We start from the raw sequence: 18,893 nt of genomic DNA on the forward strand, positions 1-18,893 counted from the left end.
CAGGAAAAAAGGGGAATCAGGAGGCTGTTTAAGTAGTTCAGGTAAGAGATCATTCATTTGTTCATTTAGTAACTATTTTGAATGCCCATATGTGAAAAGCACTGTCATGGGTGCTAGGGATACAGTAGGAGAGAGACAAAGAACTTGGCCCTGGATACCAGGGAGCTTACATCCTAGTGGAGAAAGACCATGAACAAGTGAATAAACAAGGTAATTGCAGAGTATGGTAGGTGCTGTGAAAAAATCAAATAAAATACAGTGGTATCCTAGTGATGGGATACTTGAGATAAGGTGGGCTGGGAAGGTCTGAGACCTGAATAAGGAGTCAACCATATTGCAGACAGAAGTAACAGCCCAGTTAAAAACCCTGACGCGTGAACAGTATGACAGGGCCTGAACTAGCCAGTGGGAGTGAAGTAGATGCATCTGGCAACATTTAGAAGGAAGAATCAACAGGATAGACTAGGTGTGGTCTGATCAGACTATAGGCTGATCAGACTATAAGACAACCAAGGTTAGTACCAGTTCTTAAGAATATTATGATCCTTACACAACTAGATTCCAAATGGATCAAAGATTGCAATATAAGTCCTAAAAATAGCATAATAAACCATGAGAGGTTGTTTTTGTTTTTGTTTTAAACCTGAGTGAGAAAAACCACAACACAAAATCCAGAATCAAAGAAAAATAAAGGATGGATAAATTGCCTCCATAAATATCTTCTGTTTCTGCATAGCAGAAAACACTCTGGGCAAAGTCAAACTAGGAAAAAATATTTCCAATTCATCTAACAAAGAGCTGATTTCCCTAATATATAGTGAGCTCTTATGAATCCATAAATAAAAGGGGGGAAAAATGTAAGCAGACACAGAAAGGAAAGTCTAAGTGTCTCTTAAAGATATGAAATGAGGCTCACTCCACTCAAGATAACTGCAAATTACACTACCCCGACATAGTGTTTTTCAGCTATCAGATTGACAAAGATCATAAAATTTGATAACATGGTGTTGATGATGAGATGGAGAAACAGGTACTTATGGAAGAGAATTGAGCAATATCTATCAAAACTACACTTGCCCACACCCTTTGACCCAACTGTCATACTTCTAGGAATACATCCTACCTATATGTATATACAAAGTTACTCATTACGTCAGGTGTAAATAGCAAATGGTTTGAACCTATCTCAAAATCCTTCATTGCTGCACCTATTCAGTCAATTACTGTGTATAATGGTATTTTATAAGCCATAAAAACAGTCCTGAGGAAGCTCCTTTTGTACTGATGGAATGATTTTCAAAATATAGTTAAGTGCAAAACTGTACATATAGTACACTACTATTGCTTTATTTGCGTGAAGTACCTCCCAAAGAACGTTTAGGAAACTGATTACATTGTTTGCTTCGGGGGTGGGAAACTAGGCGGCCAGAGGACGGAGATGATAAGACTTTTCGCCGTATTACTTGAACCAGTTAATGAATTATCCTTTCAAAACACAATTTTACAAATAAATAAAAACAGCAAACAAAACTTCTTTGTGGTTCTAGGTAAATTGGGTTCGTGAGAAGGGAACCAATATTTATTGGTTCCTACCACGTTCCAGATACTGTCCCAAGCAGTACACTCTTCCCTATATACTGCCGGATTTAGTTACCCAGGTCGTCCAACTGAAATGGGATAAATTGATTTTACAATAGAAAATAAGTTAAATTGGCCAAGTAATTTAGTCAGTGTCAAGCCTAATTCAGCTCCAAAACTCCAGCCTTCTCCATTTTCCACACTGCTCTTTAAATTGTCCTATTTTTAAAAAATAATAGTGGTATTATTTATCGGGCACTTGCGATGTGCTGGGAACAGTACGAAGTGCTTGACGTATTCTCATGTATAACTCTCTAGTCAGCTCTGGAAGGTTGGAATTGCTATTCCCTTTGCAGGGAGAAGACCAACGAGACTCAGAGAAGTGGCGCGTAACCGGCCCAAGGTCACGGATACAAAGACGGTTAGAAGCCGGACTTAACTCCAAAGCTCCTGCTCAGAAGTCGAAACCACTCCCGGTTCAAAGGACAAAAGCAGGAACGCTTGCAGGGCGGGAGGAGCCTCAGGCACTTCCGGGGGAGAAGCGAAGCCACCCGGCTGCGGAAGGCGGCGCAGGCCCAGCCACAGCGAGCTCGCGAGAGGACGTGCCGGGAGGCGGGCACCGTCCGCCCCGCCTGCGCCGCCTGTCGATCATCTGGCCCTGCCTCACGCTGGAGCGCCCATGGACAAGCCCCGCCCCCACTCCTGGCCGGGCGGGAAGCGAACGCGTGCTCCCTCCCGTTACCCTCCGCCTGCGGGGAGGGCGGGGAAGGCGGGAGGCGCGCGCTCGCGTGCTGCGTGCTCGCGTACGTCGCTAGGGTTCGGCTGCGTCCGTCCCGCCGCTCGCCCGTTGCCGCCGCCGCCGCCGTCGCCGCGCTCTCGCTTCGCCGGCCGCCGCCTAAGGGGGGCTGGGGCCGGGCCAAGCTGCCGCCACTGTTGCCGGAATGCCGCGGGTGTACATCGGCCGCCTGAGCTACCAGGCCCGGGAGCGCGATGTGGAGCGCTTCTTTAAGGGCTACGGGAAGATTCTGGAGGTGGATCTGAAGAACGGGTGAGGAGGGCAGAAGAGGGATCGGCCGGGTGGGCACAGGGCCCCGGCGGTGGCGGGGAGGCGGCGGGGACGGGAGAGCGACGCCTGCCCGGCGCGGAGCTACTACCGGCCTGCTCCGGCTCCGCCATAGTCGCGGCGCCTCGGGGGCGCGGGTAGGCCCTGGTTCCCACTGCGCCTGCGCGGGTGGGGGTGGTGGAGGGATAATGGGAATGATGGTGAGGATCTGAGTGGGACGGGGAGAAGGAAAACCCGAGTGGGACTGGGACTCCAGGAGGGAGGGTACGGCTCCAAGGCCCCGAGGAAGCCTGGGTTTTTCCTTCCCGGGCCCCGCCAGCGGGGCCTGGTTCGTCTCCGTTTAGAGACCGACCTTTCCCGCTCTCAGAGCTGCTGGAAATAAACAAACAGGATTTCCTGCTCCCTTTTCACCTCTTGCCCAGTGTAGTGGATCAGACGGTCACCACGCATCTTTCCCGGGGACAGGAGCTCTGGAGGGAGGCCCCTTTTTTGACTTGCATGTGTCACACTTTTTTGGGCGGGAGACTCGGGTTTGAGTGAGTAGTCTAGTGACAGTTTCGAAAGTATCGTCTTGCCTTACTGAAAGCCTTGGCGATCTCTCTACAAGAGTAAATTAAAGTCGTAATTCGTTATCTTTAAAACTCCGTACAGAGTTTCCATGGTGTGGTTTCCGTTCCACAACTTGCCAAAAAAAATAAATAAATAAATACTTTGTCGTTGTAGAATTTGATAGAGAATCGTGGCCACCCTGGCTAGTATCTGCGTCAACTAGTTAATGAGACAGATTCACAGCTCGAAATTGCTAACTGACTGCCTCCCCGGGTATGGTCTGTTCTTTTCCCGTTCTACTTCTGCAAAGCAGGGCCAGCAGGGGCTACACGTTTCAGGGAAAACAGATGAGTCCTGCTTGGAGAAGATGTTGAAAGAGGAAAACTATGAGGATCAGGGAACGTTAGGTAGGACTTGAAAGCCATGGATATAAAAATTAAAAGGAGTAGGGGGAGCATTTTAGGGCTAAACCTTGAGTTTTGAAGGAACTTTTGGCTTGTTAAAAAATAAAAGACCTTTGCAACAGGTCTGGTATGGCTACAGGTTACTCCCCATTGTAATACAGGCAGCTCACACTTAAGTTATGAAAAATACCTAAGTATGAGTTGCACATTTGAGACAAATTGGTAGCTTCCATATACTCATATTGTTGATTAGGTTTTAAAAGTAATTTCAGAATGATGCTTTGGAAGAATCATCATCTTACTAAAGAGAATGTCCTGGCCTGGCTGGCTCAGCCCCTGGAGTATACGACTGTAAATAAAAGGCTTAGGAAATTACTCATTCGGGACCTAGAGAAATTTGTTTCTTAAGAAATTTACTAAGTAAAGTGAGTTTTTGTTGTTACTATGATACATATATGAAAGATCAAGTTAAAATGCCCAGTTTTCTTCAGAGACCAACTGAGTTGACAGAGGAACCAAATTTTGTGGGGAAAGCATGGTTTTTGAAGCCAGACAGACTTGGGTCAAATCCTAGCTTCACCACTTAACTATCTGTGGGCAGGTTACTTCCATGACTCTAAATTTTCCCATCCACACAGAAAAGGAACATTAGAGACAATTGTAATGCGTTTGGCTTGTAGCTGTAAACGGTAACTGTAATCAAATGAATTTGACTGTGAGCATTTGGAGACAGGTTAAGTGTTTGATAATATGAAGCGCATTTGGTGAGATCTGTTTTCTAAAGGCACTCAAGTGATAGCAGGAAATTATGTTGATGTTAATGGTAAAGTGGTTAATGGAACAAATCCGTTGATAACCCACCAACAAGATACCTGCTGCTGTGCTAAATGGATTGGAGAGAAAGCAGAAATTGCTTTCTCCCGAAATTTACTGCTCCCGAGTAAATTGTTGATGGTTATGGCGTGTACACTTTGAGTTAAGAAATGCTTGCTCTCACTTTAAACTGAAGTTAAACTTGTGATGGTGTGCTTGAAGAGATTTGTTTGAAATAGTCTTTGAAGAATGGATTGAGTGGGGCTTCAAATAAAGTGGGGAATAATGTATGTCATAACCAGTGATGAGGAGGTTGTCCTATTAGGAACACTTGAGAAATAATGAGTAACCAAGCTTGGATTGAGTCTCATGAAGGATCTAGAAATTTAACGACATAAACCAGAAACATCAACCACAAAATTTTACACTGAACATCCAAAATCCTGGATAGGAATTGAACAGCTCTGGAGGGAGTAATTGAGCAATCTGTGAAATGGTAAGGTACAAGAAAGGACAGATCCTTGCAGAACTCTACCTGGATTTCTTTTGGGGAACTGTTCCCTTTTTACGGTTCTGCTAAACCATGATCTGTGTGAAACCTGTGATGTAAAGTGAAGGTTGAGGAATGGGAAATCATTTCAGGGATTCAAAGGCAGGTATGACAAACGGGCTCACCCGGAAGCATTCGGGGACTCCCTTCAGAGGAAAGCGACTGCTGAGCAAAGGACCAATGGTGTGGATGTATTTCAAGCAAGAACTGACTGGACTAGATTGCAAAAGCACACAGGAGTCTAGAAGGAACAAAAAGAAAGATGGCATAATTTAGCAACATGCGTAAGTCTATGGTTCTGGACGCTAAGGTAGCAGGTCTCCCTGAGTAGCAGTTGTTAACATACATGGATTGTAATTATTAGTAATTGAAATGCTAAAGCAGATTTTGGCAGGATAGGATTTTGATGAATTGCTGAGGAGTTCAAATTTGTAGAAGTGAGATATATCAATAAATAGATAAGTTCAGAATTAAACAGGCATAAAGTACTGGTATATGAGGAACCACATGAGCTCTCCAAAGGAAACTCAGTGACCAGGAGAGGATTTTATGGATCCTCATGGAATTTTAAGAAGTATGTATGCAAGGGGTGCCTGGGTGGTTCAGTCGGTTGAGCGTCTGACTTCAGCTCAGGTCATGATCTCACCATTAGTGAGTTTGAGCCCCGAGTTGGGCTCTGTGCTGACAGCTCAGAGCCCGGAGCCTGTTTCCGATTCCGTGTCTCCCTCTTTCTCTGCCCCTCCCCTGCTCATGCTCTTGCTCTCGCGCGCTCTCTCTCTCTCTCTCTCTCTCTCTCTCTCAAAAATTTAAAAAAACATTTTTAAAAAAGGTATATATACAATAGTTCATGGCCCACCTTTTTATTATTCCAGGCAACTGTAATCTAGATTGCCTTTATTTTAGAGAACTCCTAGAAAAGTGGTTCAGTTTGCCAACCACAAACGTGCTGTAGATCTCCAGGACCATATAGACCACTCCAGATCCCCTAGGGGTCTCCTACATTCGTACCTGCCACACCAACTCCAGCAAGAGCCACTGTGGGACCAAGGGTCAGGAAAGCAACAATGTTAGCACCACCTGTCTATAGCCTTCCACCTCTGGTAACTTTTGCTGCCTCTGATTATTTGTGAATTCTGTGGGCTTTCTTTTTTATTAATCGCTTCATGTAATGTGTAGAAGATTTTTTAATACAGTCGTTTCTCTTGCTACAAAATCTTGTGGTTTCAGTCATAGATTTTTAGATCTTAATTTTTCCATATCTTAGTTAATAAATTTAACTTGTCACACCCTAAGATTATTTTACTTGCCTAATAACTGGACAGGTAAACCTCCAAATCATTGAGGATTTTCATTTTGTTTGTTTTATTTTTAGGTGGCTAAAGGAATGAATTAAAACCCTCCAGAAAAACTTGGCTATAATAAATTTCACACCTATGCTTCATATTACGGTGAAATTGTGAATAGCCGGAATTTTTAGGGGGTGTCTTGGTCCGTTTAATAGAAATTTCACAGTATATTAAATATTACCAGGAAGTTTTTCTTTTGTTCCTCCTTGAAAATTCCTTTAAGTAGAAGGTACCTTGCCTAATTTTTGTAATATGTTAAGACTCTTCCAGTGAGTCAAATCCTTGTGTTTGTCCCTGATCACTGTAGAGCATTGTTAGATTTTAGATATGGAAATGAATCCCTGCCAACCCCAGAATGTACACAGGGATTTTCTCCCAGCCCTTGATGGGAGCTCGTTTTGTTTGTTTTCTTGTCTTTTCTTTTAAAAGGGCAATAGCAGAAATATATTAGGTTAATGTTCCAGGTATGGTTTCTGGTTAATTGAACTGTGGGAGATTATCTTCACCTGCCATCAAATAGCAGATAAATGCTTTATCATTTTTGTGATAACAGTACAACTTGTAGGTGCCGGGAGTGACAAAGAAAAAGCAGGCACTCTCCCTTTAAGGACCCACCACCTTTTTGTTCTCAGGCAGTTCTGCCCTCAAAAATGATGGCACATTTGAGGGGCACCTGGGTGGCGCAGTCGGTTAAGTGGCTGACTCTTGATTTCCACTCAGGTCACGATCTCATGGTTCACGGATCTGACAGTGTGGAGCCTGCTTGGGATTCTCTCTCTCCCTCTCTTTCTGACCTTCCCCCGCTTGTTCTCTCTCTCTCTCAAAATAAATAACATTAAAAAAAAGTTTTAATAAATAATGGCACATTTGAGACAACCTCTATCAGGTTAAGATAATTATCTTGTTTCAGTTGTACCAGAAGTTTCTTATTACTTATAAATGAGTGTTGGATTTTGTCAGATTCTGCATCTAAGATAATTGTTTTATGTTTTCCTTTTAACCTGTTAATAATGGTATATTACATTTCCAGAATTTTTTGATGCTGAACCATCCTGGAATTCTTGAGATAAACCCAACTGATTATGATCTATAATTTTTTTATGATAGTAATTTAATCAATTAATCTTTTATTCAGGATTTTTGCATCCATTTTAAATAATTCTATGGGTGACATACCCTAAAAGCACATGGTTAAAGTGTAAATAATAATAATAATGGCACATTTGAACTCTTATGGTCCAAGGCTTTGAACCTTTCTGTTAAGAAAAATAAGGCATTTGGGACGCCTGGGTGGCTCAGTTGGTTAAGTGTCTGGCTCTTGATTCCAGTTCAGGTCATGCATGATTTCACGGTTCGTGGGATCAAGCCCTGCATTGGGTCCTGTGCTGACATCACAGAGCCTGCTTCGGATTCTCTCTCTCTCTCCCTCTCTCTCTCTCTCTCTCTCTCTCCCCCTCTCTCCCCCCCCTCTCTCTCCCCCCCCTCTCTCTCTCCCCCCCCCTCTCTCTCCCCCCCTCTCTCCCCCTCTCTCTCTCTCCCCCCCTCTCCCCCTCTCCCCCCTCTCTCTCTCCCCCCCTCTCTCTCCCCCTCTCTCTCTCTCCCCCCCTCTCTCTCTCTCCCCCCCTCTCTCTCTCCCCCCCTCTCTCTCTCTCCCCCCCTCTCTCTCTCTCCCCCTCTCTCTCTCTCTCCCCCTCTCCCTCCCTCTCTCCCCCTCTCTCTCCCTCTCTCCCCCTCTCTCTCTCTCTCCCCCTCTCTCTCCCTCTCTCCCTCTCTCCTCCTCTCTCCCTCTCTCCCTCTCTCCTCCTCTCTCCCTCTCTCCCCTCTCCCCCTCTCCCCCTCTCCCCCTCTCCCCCTCTCTCCCTCTCTCCCTCTCCCCCTCTCCCCCTCTCCCCCTCTCCCTCTCTCCCTCTCCCCCTCTCTCCCTCTCCCCCTCTCTCCCTCTCCCCCTCTCCCCCTGTCCCTCTCTCCCTCTCTCCCTCCCCCCTCCCTCTCCCCCTCCCCCCCCCCAAGAAAAAAAGAAAGAAAGAAAAGTAAGGCATTTGGTTCTAAATTAATTTTATGACTAAGAAGAGATTAAAACAGTTTTGTTTAAAGGAGCGCTTGAAAACTTTGTTTATACTTAGTTAAAATTAAAGACCCATTCTTAATTCTTAAAACATTTCAAAATAGCATGTATTTATTTCTGATTATAAAATGTTTATGTATTTATTGTAATTTTTTTTAAATACAGAGGACAAAAATAATCATCCAAAGATGACACTGTCTCCATTTTGAGACTTTGCCTTTTCTGACCCACACATGCATTTCTTTTGCTTCCCCATCTTTGTTACAAAGTCGGGGTCATATTATATATCCTATTTTGTAACTTTTCTGTTTCTACTTAATAGCCTGATCCTTTGGGGCGCCTGGGTGGCTCGGTCAGTTGAGTGTCCGACTTCAGCTCAGGTCACGATCTCGCGGTCCATGAGTTCGAGCCCCGCGTCAGGCTCTGGGCTGATGGCTCAGAGCCTGGAGCCTGCTTCCGATTCTGTGTCTCCCTCTCTCTCTGCCCCTCCCCCGTTCATGCTCTCTCTCTGTCTCAAAAATAAATAAATGTTTAAAAAAAAATTAAAAAAAAAATAGCCTGATCCTTTACCTTTGTCATTAAGTGTTCTCCTACAACTGCATTATTAAGGGGTTCATAGTGTTCCCACATGTTATTTAATGTACATAATTAAAACCATGTTGCAAGACATTTAGGTTGTCTTCAGTTTTTTGCTAATTTTATGCGTTATAGCACTGTGCTGAATATCCTTTATATAAATCTTGGGGTAGATTCCTGAGTGGACTTTGGGAGTCTGAGTGTTTACACATCTTTAAGATTTTTGCTACCTATTGGGTTCTATTACTCTAGACAAAGAGTGTTTGTATTTTCACCTGCTGTGTTTAGGCGTTCCTGTTTTTCTGATTTCTCAGCTACCCTTCATTATAAACTTTTTAGTATGATTTTTTAATTAGAATGTTTAAAATTGTATATGAGGAAGTTATCTTGCAGCCTTTAAGCCTCATCCATTTATCCTACCATGCATAACAGATTCAAGAACTTTTTTAAAAAAATTTTTTGACTGGTTAGAAATTAAATACAAAATCCTTTTAACATAAGGTCATATGTGCACTTTTATGTTCCACTTTTTCTGCCTAATTTATCTCATGTATTTTTTCTGTTACATAAAAATCTTACATCATTTTAATGGCTGCAGAAAATTCATTGTATGGCTGAATCATGATTTACCCAACCATTCATCTTAGGTCATCTCTAAATTCTGGTTGTTAAAAATAACGCTGTGATGGGTATCATGTGCATAAAACCTTGTATTTTTATCGTTCCTTGGGACAGATTCTATGAGATAAAATTCACAACAGGAAAGAATGTTTTCAGGGCTGTCAATGCTTATGATGCCAAATAACTTTCGGAAGAGCTGTGTACCAGTTACCCTAGAACCAGCAGTGTATGGCGCCTGTCACGGCAGCCTCACCAGCATTGGGCGCACGTGTTGTGTAAAATCCTTGCGAATTTAACAGGTACGAGTGGTCTCGTGTCTTAACCGAGAACTTTTTTCCTTAAGCCGGAAATCATGAGAAATGAGACTATGGATTAAGCAGCGTTCTTTATTAGTAGTTATAACCATTGCAAATGTGACCACGTTGTTTTTATACTGAGGTCTCTTGGGGAAGTCTGCCTACATCCAGAACTTAAGTATGCTATCTTTTATTTCTCCTAAGGCTTGGGTAATTTTTTAAGTTCTGTCATTTTGAAAAATCAGTGCCAAAGGATAATACCATACTGCAATATTGACCAAATGCTGCTGGCCTCATTTCTCTGGCTTGAGACTTCCACTCTATGGTCCTGGTTTCCCAGTTTGTGATAAGAATAAACATTACTTTTATTATTTGGTCAAGTCATTTTAAGCCCCTGTTCCTCACTTTAATGTCTTGGTCCTCCCTTCCTCATTGAGGTATCATAGGAATAAAAGGGCCATGTGAAGTATTTGTCCCTTTTTTAAAAATAAGCATAGGAGGGACGTCTGGGTGGCTCAGTCAGTTAAGCGTCCGACTTTGGCTCAGGTCATGATCTCACAGTTCACGTGAGTTCAAGCCCCGCGACGGGCTTTGTGCCGACAGCTCAGAGCCTGGAGCCTGTTTCAGATTCTGTGTCTCCCTCTCTCTCTGCCCTTCCCCCCACTCGCGCTTTGTCTCCGTCTCTCTCTCAAAAATAAATAAACGTTTGGGGCGCCTGTGTGGCTCAGTCGATTGAGCGTCTGGCTTTGGCTCAGGTCATGATCTTGCAGTTTGTAGGTTCGAGCCCTGCATCAGTCTCTGTGCTGACAGCTCAGAGCCTGGAGCCTGCTTGGGATTCTTTGTCTCCCTCTCTCTCTTCCCCTCCCCTGTTCGCTCTCTGTCTCTCAAAAATAAATGTTAAAAATGTTTTTTAATAAAAAATAAATGTTTAAAAATAATAATAAAATTTAAAATAAGCATAGGATGTAGACTAGATAAAATGTGTTTTGGGTTCCCAATATTTCTAGATGTTTCCAAGTAACTTAAACAAAATTGTACTTTGAGCTTCTCTAAGAAACGTCCTCCTAGTATCTGAGAGGAGACTATTGGAGGTGGTATTTATAAATTTGTAAGCTAACAGTAAAATTTCAAAACTTTAAAAAACAGCAGCAGCATGCGCTTGTGTGATTTATTTTTCAACTGCATGTATCAAAGCACCTTACAAACAAGTGTTGTCTCTAGTTTGTATTGATGGGGAAACGGAGGCATGGGGCAACTAAGTGACTGGCTCAAGGTTACAGAATGAGTTATTGACAACTGTGGAAACTGAAGCTCTTTCTTATTCCCATGCCAGATACAGCATGAGCAGTGTCAGCCAAAGCTTCTCGTGCTGTTTCCTTCCAGATGGTTCAATCCTATTGTTCTGGCACTTGCTTGCGTTCAAGGTTGAGAAGGTAGTTTAGGTTCCACAGCCCGTTCAGTCTTTAGTCTTTCATCAGAGTCTTCAACAAGCTAAAAAGTTACTGCCAAAAATGAGACAGATAGTACTGTTTTTTGACATTGGCCCTGGACAGAAACTGCTAGTGATAGGCTGCTCTTTGAAGAGCTGTAAGGTGATGTCAGCTCTGTCATGGCTGACCGGGGTAGGATTTGTGCAAGGAGACGCAGTTAAATGATCTCTGTCACAGTATCATTAGGGCTGTCTGATCTTGGAGGCACCTGAAGGCGAAGGATCGGGCTGTGCTCTGGATTTGTATGCCCATATTTTGAGAAATGCCCTACGTGACCCTTCCTGCGTGTTGAGATCAAAGTTTGGAGGTCTCGGGAACCACAAATGATACCTGAAGAAGCACCCAAACGACACTTGTTATCCCTCCATCAAGTCCCCCAGCCACGTCTGTAGGCCCGGATGCCAGAATGGGGGGGCATTCGTAAACAGACCTCACAAACCCAGACGAAGCCGGGAGACCAAAGGAGGGAGGTGTGAATCCGGCCTTCAGGAATGGGAGAGGTGACCAGGAAGCTCGGGCACAAGAGTCAGGAACCACAGAGCAGAAGCACTGACTTTGAGAAAAGTTATTTCATGTGGATGAAAAGAAGTTGTTGATCCATTAATGTTAAAAGAACTTGAGAATTTTGTTAAAATACTAAATGAATTAAATGCCTGGTTTCAAGGAAAGGGCATCCCTGAAAAATAGCATAGGAAGTGGCATCTTTAACCAAAAAGGAAAAGAAACTGGCAGCAACCCAGGGACTGTGGAGTGGTTATGAGGGATATGGGGACAGCCAAGATGGCCCCGGAGGTATAACCTCTAAGAGGCTTTAACACCTGTTACCCACTCATAGTGCCATTTAGAGGTAAGTATGAACTGGGTTTTTTTGTAGCTTTTGTGTGGAGTCAAGTAGCACTGTCTGCTGGTTGTAAATCTCTGTTTCATTTAGGAATGAGTAACATACAGTAATCTTTTAAGTCCCAACAGTTTTTTTCTAAATTGGTAATACGACGTTCATCTCTTGAAGGTTTTGGGGGGTTTTTTTGTTGGGTTTTTTTTTTTTTTTTTTTTATGTTTTTTTTTAATCTGTGATTGTCTTCATGAACGTCAGTGTGTCATCAGGGAATATTTGACCCCTTTTCTTGTGGGATCTTTTCATTTCATTTACTCTTAGTAGTGAGTGTCAGAAAATTGAAAAGGACACGGGTGTGATTGCCCCATCCCCTTTGAAGAAAGTAGCCATGTTGAGTTAAATACATTTTGTTATGACAAGGGTTATGGTTGTAATAGTTTGACCCACAAACTGTTCACAAGTGTGTTACTTTCTAGGAGTACTCCCGTTTTATAGGGTAGAAATACGGTGGTGGCCTCATAAAAGTGAAATCGCTTAACAACCTTTGATTCATTTTGAAACAGTTTTTGGATAGTTGAAAGGAATTGGCTTTCGAAAGGCCCATAGAGTAGTTACGAAGTAAGACTAAATTTGAACTTGATACAGATTCCTCTCTACCTTCTCTTCTGGAGGAATTTTGTTTTATGCTTGGTATTTAGGATATTGAATGTTCCTGTTATATTTTCTTCACCCCAATACATAAATATTTCTTTAGAGATGGCCTGGCCTTAATGATGTTACCTTTCTCTGTTTTCCTAAACTTTGATAGACTATAAAATTTGGTAATTTTGCTAGGTGTTGTTCCACTAGTAACTTAGATTATAAATGTTCACAACTTACTGCTATCAGTACCTATCAGATGCAGAAATGCTATTTCTTACCATTTAATATTTGTCATAAGATGCTGATATTCATGTGGGCATTTGTCAAACTGTGTCTGCTCTTTGGACCGCATCTTTCCGTTGGTGTAGGGGAGGCAGTAACACATGTTATGAATGTTGACTTTAGGGTAGGAAAGACTCCAGGTGTTGGGTAGCCTCGGCAGGGTACTTAACCTGCGTGGAGTCTTAGTGTCCTCTGTGAGCGGACAGTAAACCTTAGAGTTGTAAAAATTATTACAAAGGAATTTGAAGAAGGAAGATTCTGGTGGGCTGGAGTAGTCCTGTTAATGGTAGTTTGGAGTTAAACAAAAGTAAATCCAATCTTAGCTGCCTGTCATCTGCAAAGTACTTTCCTGGTTGCTGCTATAATCCTGATGTAGTTGGAAGTCTGTAAACCATACAGTATTCTTTGATTTCTGGTCCATTTTTTTCCATACCATTCATGCTTATATTTATATTTTTTGGTCCCAGTCACCATTTCTTACAAAACTAATTAAATGCATCCTTCTTAAATACATAATCTTGTCAGTATCCATTCACATCTACCACCTCTGGGCCTGACCCTCTGTCATCTCTATGCTGGTCTAATTTTTGCCGAGCCTTAAAACCAAAGACAGATTCCGGGGGTTGTTGTGGGACCTCCAGAATGGGGATTGCACAGAATAATCTTATTTTTCCTCTATTCTTCTAGTCTGTTATGTTCTGAACCCACACATGTTTTCCGAAGGACCAGATGGCTGACACTGGCTAATGGGAACCAAAAGACAAGAGTGAAAGTAACCCGGTTGTCACATACCCCAAGTTTAGAGGTGCCTCACCCTGCCCCAAGATCAATTTCTCTTTTCTCTGGAGACTTTACCCCACTTATCAAAAAACTTGAATACAGCCTGGCTTATCTGAGGTTAGATTATCAGGTCAAGCAGCAGCATTTATTAAATGAAAAGGGTTGTACTCAGGACTGGGGGAGAGAAGAAGCATTTGCTTTTACAAAGGCAGGGTAACCTTGTAGTTAAGAGCTTGAGTCTGGAGTCAGATGGATCTGGGTTCTGATCCAGCCACACCGTTGATGAGCTCCTTGACAATGAACAGTAGCTTAGCCTCTCCAAGCCTCAGTCTTCTCAGGTGTAAAGTGGGAATAATTATAATGATCATAGTACATTCTTCACAGATGAAGAATGAATAGAATATAAGAGATGAATTATTTACCCTGTGCCAGGTACTACACTAAATATTAGTCTTTGTCATTAAAGAGCACGGAATCAAATGAGAGGATCAGCACAAAGAAAAAAGAACAAGTCCTTGAAAGGCCACAGAAACAGCATGTAAAACATAAAATAGAATAGAGCCAAAGAAGGTGCTCAGATGATTAGGCAAGGGTGTGAGACCCGAGTCTGTGGAAGAAGATCGGTTTGCTTCCCCCTGTGTAATCGAGGCATTCAGGTTTGGAGACCGGTCTAAACAAAGATATTTAGGAGTCATGGTAGGCCTCTGAGCAAAGGGATGCTGTAGGAGCTGGCTTTCCCTGCTACCCCAAGAGACAGGTTGGCTAAGAATAGCCACATTCATGTGGAATTAAGTAAGCTGATGAGACATGAAGAAGATGCCCTCAGGGGCCCAGCAGATGAGAAACCTGTAGAATTAGGCAGCAGACTGAATGGGCAACCGGAGAGGAATGGTTAGAGGTGATTATGAGTCCCGGGAGTGAATTAGATGGTCAGGGGCTCCAGCAGAGAGAAGTCATGAGGTAGGTTTTCTTCTTTGAAGGTGGGGAAAGACCAAGTGCAGACTGAGCTGTGGCCAGCGTTTGCAGACCAGGAATCCACACTAGCTCTAATCAGAGAGCTCTTGGTGTGCGGGAACTGCCAGTTTGCCGACGTGAAAAGAGCCCCAGACTGGGTACTGGTGAGCCCTGAAGTCGCACCCCAGCTCTGCCACTCAGTGAGCACGGGTAAGTCATCCACCTTCTCCGGGCGGCCTCGATGGCCCTCCCTCCTCTGAGGCTAAAGAAAGGGGAGGCCAGAATGCCCAGAGCAGCCTCCTTCCCGTCTCAGGATAGGAAAGGATCTCAGGAACCTACTTGATGTGGTAGGAGCTCCTGGTTGGTGGGTCGTAAACAACCCACCGTTACCAGGAAAGTCAGATTGCAACCATAATCAGTGACCCAGAGCAGTGAAGGTGACACTGGTTAGCTCTACTCTGAGGGCCTGACCACTGCTTCCCTGGAATGTTGCAGACCTTTGGAGTGGGGGCAGTTACGGTTCTCACGCACAAACTTCTCTCTGAGTTGGCCTCAGCTGAGCGCTAGAGAAGGGCCGCAGAAGTGTCTGTCTGCCATTTCCCGAGCGCTTAACGCAGGCAGCAAGGATTACTGTTTTAATTACTGTCCTGTCAGTGTGTCCTGACTTTTTTCACCTCGTAAGCACCAAGTTGACTGAAGCGTAGGACCAACACTGAGTACTTTGAAAGAAAGCTGTTTGATTCCTGTTCACTGAATGCCATTTCTTTCAGGGTAGATTTAAGGGCCTTGCCCTTAAAGAACAGTGCCATTGACCCTAGTTTGAGGGTTCAAGCCACCCCATGGGTTAACTTCAACAGATGAAAATTTTTCCTTGGCTACAGCAACATCCCTAATCCCGACCAGCCATGGAGAGGTTCGGTTCTTACAAGGAAAATGAGTGAATGTGGGAATGGCTCACCACATTGGGAAAACAAAACTCACATCCTGCTGATGGTTGGCTGAGGACTGTCATGTCCACATACAAAGAAAAGCATGTGGCACAGTTGTAGGACAAAGGTGAGCAGAGATCTACTGTGGAAAGGGGCAAATGTTTCTTATAGAGAGAACAACCAAGGCGTGCCCCTCGGTAAGCAGCATTGGTGGGTGATCGCAGGCACACGCATGGAGGCTCGCTTTCCCTCGCTCCTCTCGTCCACTCCCCGCCAGCTGGCCGATAGCGGGCACCCCGTTAGTCACGCCCTGCCCGTTAGCTTGACGGCATGCCTCCAGAGAAGTTCTGCTCCTCGTTTTTCAGACAGGACTCTTCCCCGGCCTCCCTATTCAGTGAAGACGTCTGGAAGACAGAGAGGACCCTACCCGTTCTGAAAGAGGGGGGATAGAAGGGCACGTGCTCTCCAGGGGAGCATGCAGACTGGTGTCGGGGGCTGTTGGTGTAGATTGTTAGGACCAGGGGAAGCCTATTTAGCAGTAGCACAGGCTCGGATGATCATTCTCGGGTGGAAAAGTGTGATTAACATTTCTGAAAAGCGAAGTCTTGGAGTGCTTTCGTTTGAAAGCCGTGCGATTCCAGTTCCAGCGTTGCAGAGCTCTGATAGCCTGGGCAGGACACCTGCTGTTGGGGACCAGAGCACTGGCAGTGGTAGAAGCCTGGACTGAAGTGGACAGCAGCCCACATAACTCGGGGTGGCTTTTCTTGTGGCGTCCAGATACCTGTCCATACTGGGTAACAGTCAGGGTCCCCAGTTTTTAGGGAGAAAATGACAGGCACTCCCATCGTTTTTTGTTTGTTTGTTTGTTTGTTTGTTTTGGCTAAATTTGTCAGCACAAAACACGACCCAGAGGAAAAGAGGGAAGAGGCAGGAGCAGAGAAATGTTGAAGAAAGGTTTTCTCCTAATTGAAAAATAGTGTGCATTTAATAGGCCATACTTTTTCTTTCCTACAGACATGGGGCGGGGTGGGGGGGGGGGTGGCGTGCGGTGAGAGACGAGACATCCAGGAGTAAAGCAAGAAGAGGCACATTGGAAGGGCTTTGTTTGTTTTTATTTTTAGCAAGCCCTGCCGTGGAGGGATTTTTAAGTTTGTTCTTAGATCCGTTCTCCTGAATTCCTTCATTTTCTTTATTCGCATACTGCGTTATTGGAAAATGGTAGGTTTTAACCGAGGAGAAGGGGAAGGGTGTCCACAGCTAGAGAGAAATCTGTCGGTTTTGTCCGTGAGCTTACAGGTCACACCGGAGGCGGTGTGCATCTGTACACGCATGCCGATGGCGTACTGTGCATTTACATGCATGTGCGCATTTTGTGTCCCTCCTTATTTTGACAAAAGGGTTCACAAGCAGAGTGCTTTTGGGGAGATCAGTTTCCTGTTATTTGCTACAAAGCACAAAGGGATGTTACCATCAGTTTAGAAAGATCCTCTGATGTCATTGATCATGGAGAGCTTTATTATCTTGAAGGCACTGAAATTTCGTTCAGAGATATTAAAATCTAAAACTAAAATTGGGGCCCACACAAATAGTTTTAAAAGGTACTCTAGATGATAAAAATTAAGTTTATCCCTGTCCATCTGCCGCTGTTGTATTCCTCTGATGCTGCCATATTGGCTAAAATTATGCCATTATAACATTTACCTCTCATACCTTTGATGTTAGGAGAGGTCTTAGGGAAATGTAGTATAGCTCCCTCGTTTCACAGGTGAACTAAGATCCAGGAGAATAAAATGATTTAGAGCTGGGTGGTAGCAGAACCAAGATTAGAACCCAGGCCAGTTCTTGCCACTCCAGTCTTCCTAGTTAGGAGTTTGCCCTTTGGAGTCCTACCACAGGCTTTGAACGCCAGCTCTGCTGTTTTATTATGCAAGTTCTTCAACACTGTGTGTCTCTGTTTCCTCATCTGTAAAATGGGGATAGTAGTACCTGGCTCTTGGGTACTGTGAATATAAGATAACATTGTCTAGTCTATAGAGATTACTTAATAAATGTTAAGTAACATTTTGTTGTTACTATTTAGTCGTCCTGCCTTATCTGAGGAACCCATTCACTGCATATTGAATGAAACAGTCATTCTTTCAGTAAAGCAGACCTAAATAAACAATAATGTGGTAAAGCAACCACACTGATCTGGTCTTTACTTCGCTCTCAAAACAGGAGTCCTGTCAGGTGTGGCTTGTGATGCAAGAGGATATTTGATTTAATCTTCCAAACCCACCCAGCATGCCCTTGGCCAAGAGCAGTGACAGTCACATGCCCAATATAATCCTTGGACTGGACTTTGACATTTAAAATTTCCCAAATGAGGGTGATCGGCTGGCTCGGGCAGTAGAGTGTGCAACTCTTGATCTCGGGGTCATGAGTTTGAGCCCGTGTCGGGCATAGAGTTTACTAAAAAATAATAATGAAAATTAAGAATTTCCCAAATCAGTTTTGTGGAGTAGTAGCTAAACTTTTTGTGCAAAATAAATTTGATTTCAAGGTAGCTATTTTAAGTGATTTGGATAACCCAGAAATGTGTCTACGAAGTGACCCACTTAAGAAGCAAATATTAAGGAAGGACTGATTTGTAAGGGCTGTTTTCCTCTCATAACACAAATTTGTCCCTCCAACTCAGGGAAGAATTTTATTGGCAAGGTATGCCTTGCTTCAGCCTCGGCTGCAAAGAAAGATTGGCCTGTCTGAGCATTGATTGTTGTTTTTAGATAACTGTGCCTCCGTTTAACAGATTGCCGTTACTTCCCCGTCCAGGTCAGAATGGGTTCTGCATGTCAGCCGTGGGATAGAGTGAGCATTCACAGGATGGCCTTTGAGTCTGGGAGAGTGCATTTCCCCAGAGGTCTGACAGAAGCATCACTTGTTGTTAACAGAAGTTGGGCTTGCTGTTTCAGATGATTGGCAGAGCTTAGGGGCTTGCATATTCTCTGACCCTCGAGTCGCTGTAAATCCTAATTATCTTGAAGAAGACTGTTTGGGTGTATCTGTGATTTGTTCAGTCTTTGGGAGTTGATGTTGTCCTTCTGACATCACATTAGATGAGTCAGGGTCAGTGAATGGTGC

The 18,893-nt window shown here is 43.9% G+C and overlaps 2 protein-coding genes across 2 annotated transcripts in view; both read left to right on the forward strand.

Annotated features, from left to right (window-relative positions):
- Positions 1-2,182, forward strand: part of MECR (mitochondrial trans-2-enoyl-CoA reductase) — a 37,455-nt gene extending 35,273 nt beyond the window's left edge. The window contains exon 10 of the mRNA XM_053898598.1: positions 1,935-2,182. Within this exon, the coding sequence (XP_053754573.1) occupies positions 1,935-2,017 (83 nt within the window). The 3' untranslated portion in view covers positions 2,018-2,182. The remainder of the gene's footprint in view (positions 1-1,934) is intronic.
- A 216-nt stretch (positions 2,183-2,398) lies between these two features.
- The window catches only part of SRSF4 (serine and arginine rich splicing factor 4), a 28,657-nt gene continuing 12,162 nt past the window's right edge, over positions 2,399-18,893 (forward strand). The window contains exon 1 of the mRNA XM_019432351.2: positions 2,399-2,626. Within this exon, the coding sequence (XP_019287896.1) occupies positions 2,520-2,626 (107 nt within the window). The 5' untranslated portion in view covers positions 2,399-2,519. The remainder of the gene's footprint in view (positions 2,627-18,893) is intronic.

The sequence above is a fragment of the Panthera pardus genome, unplaced genomic scaffold (genome assembly GCF_024362965.1).
Source record: "Panthera pardus isolate Hobbes unplaced genomic scaffold, ASM2436296v1 HiC_scaffold_11, whole genome shotgun sequence".
NCBI classification, from domain to species: Eukaryota; Metazoa; Chordata; class Mammalia; order Carnivora; family Felidae; genus Panthera; species Panthera pardus.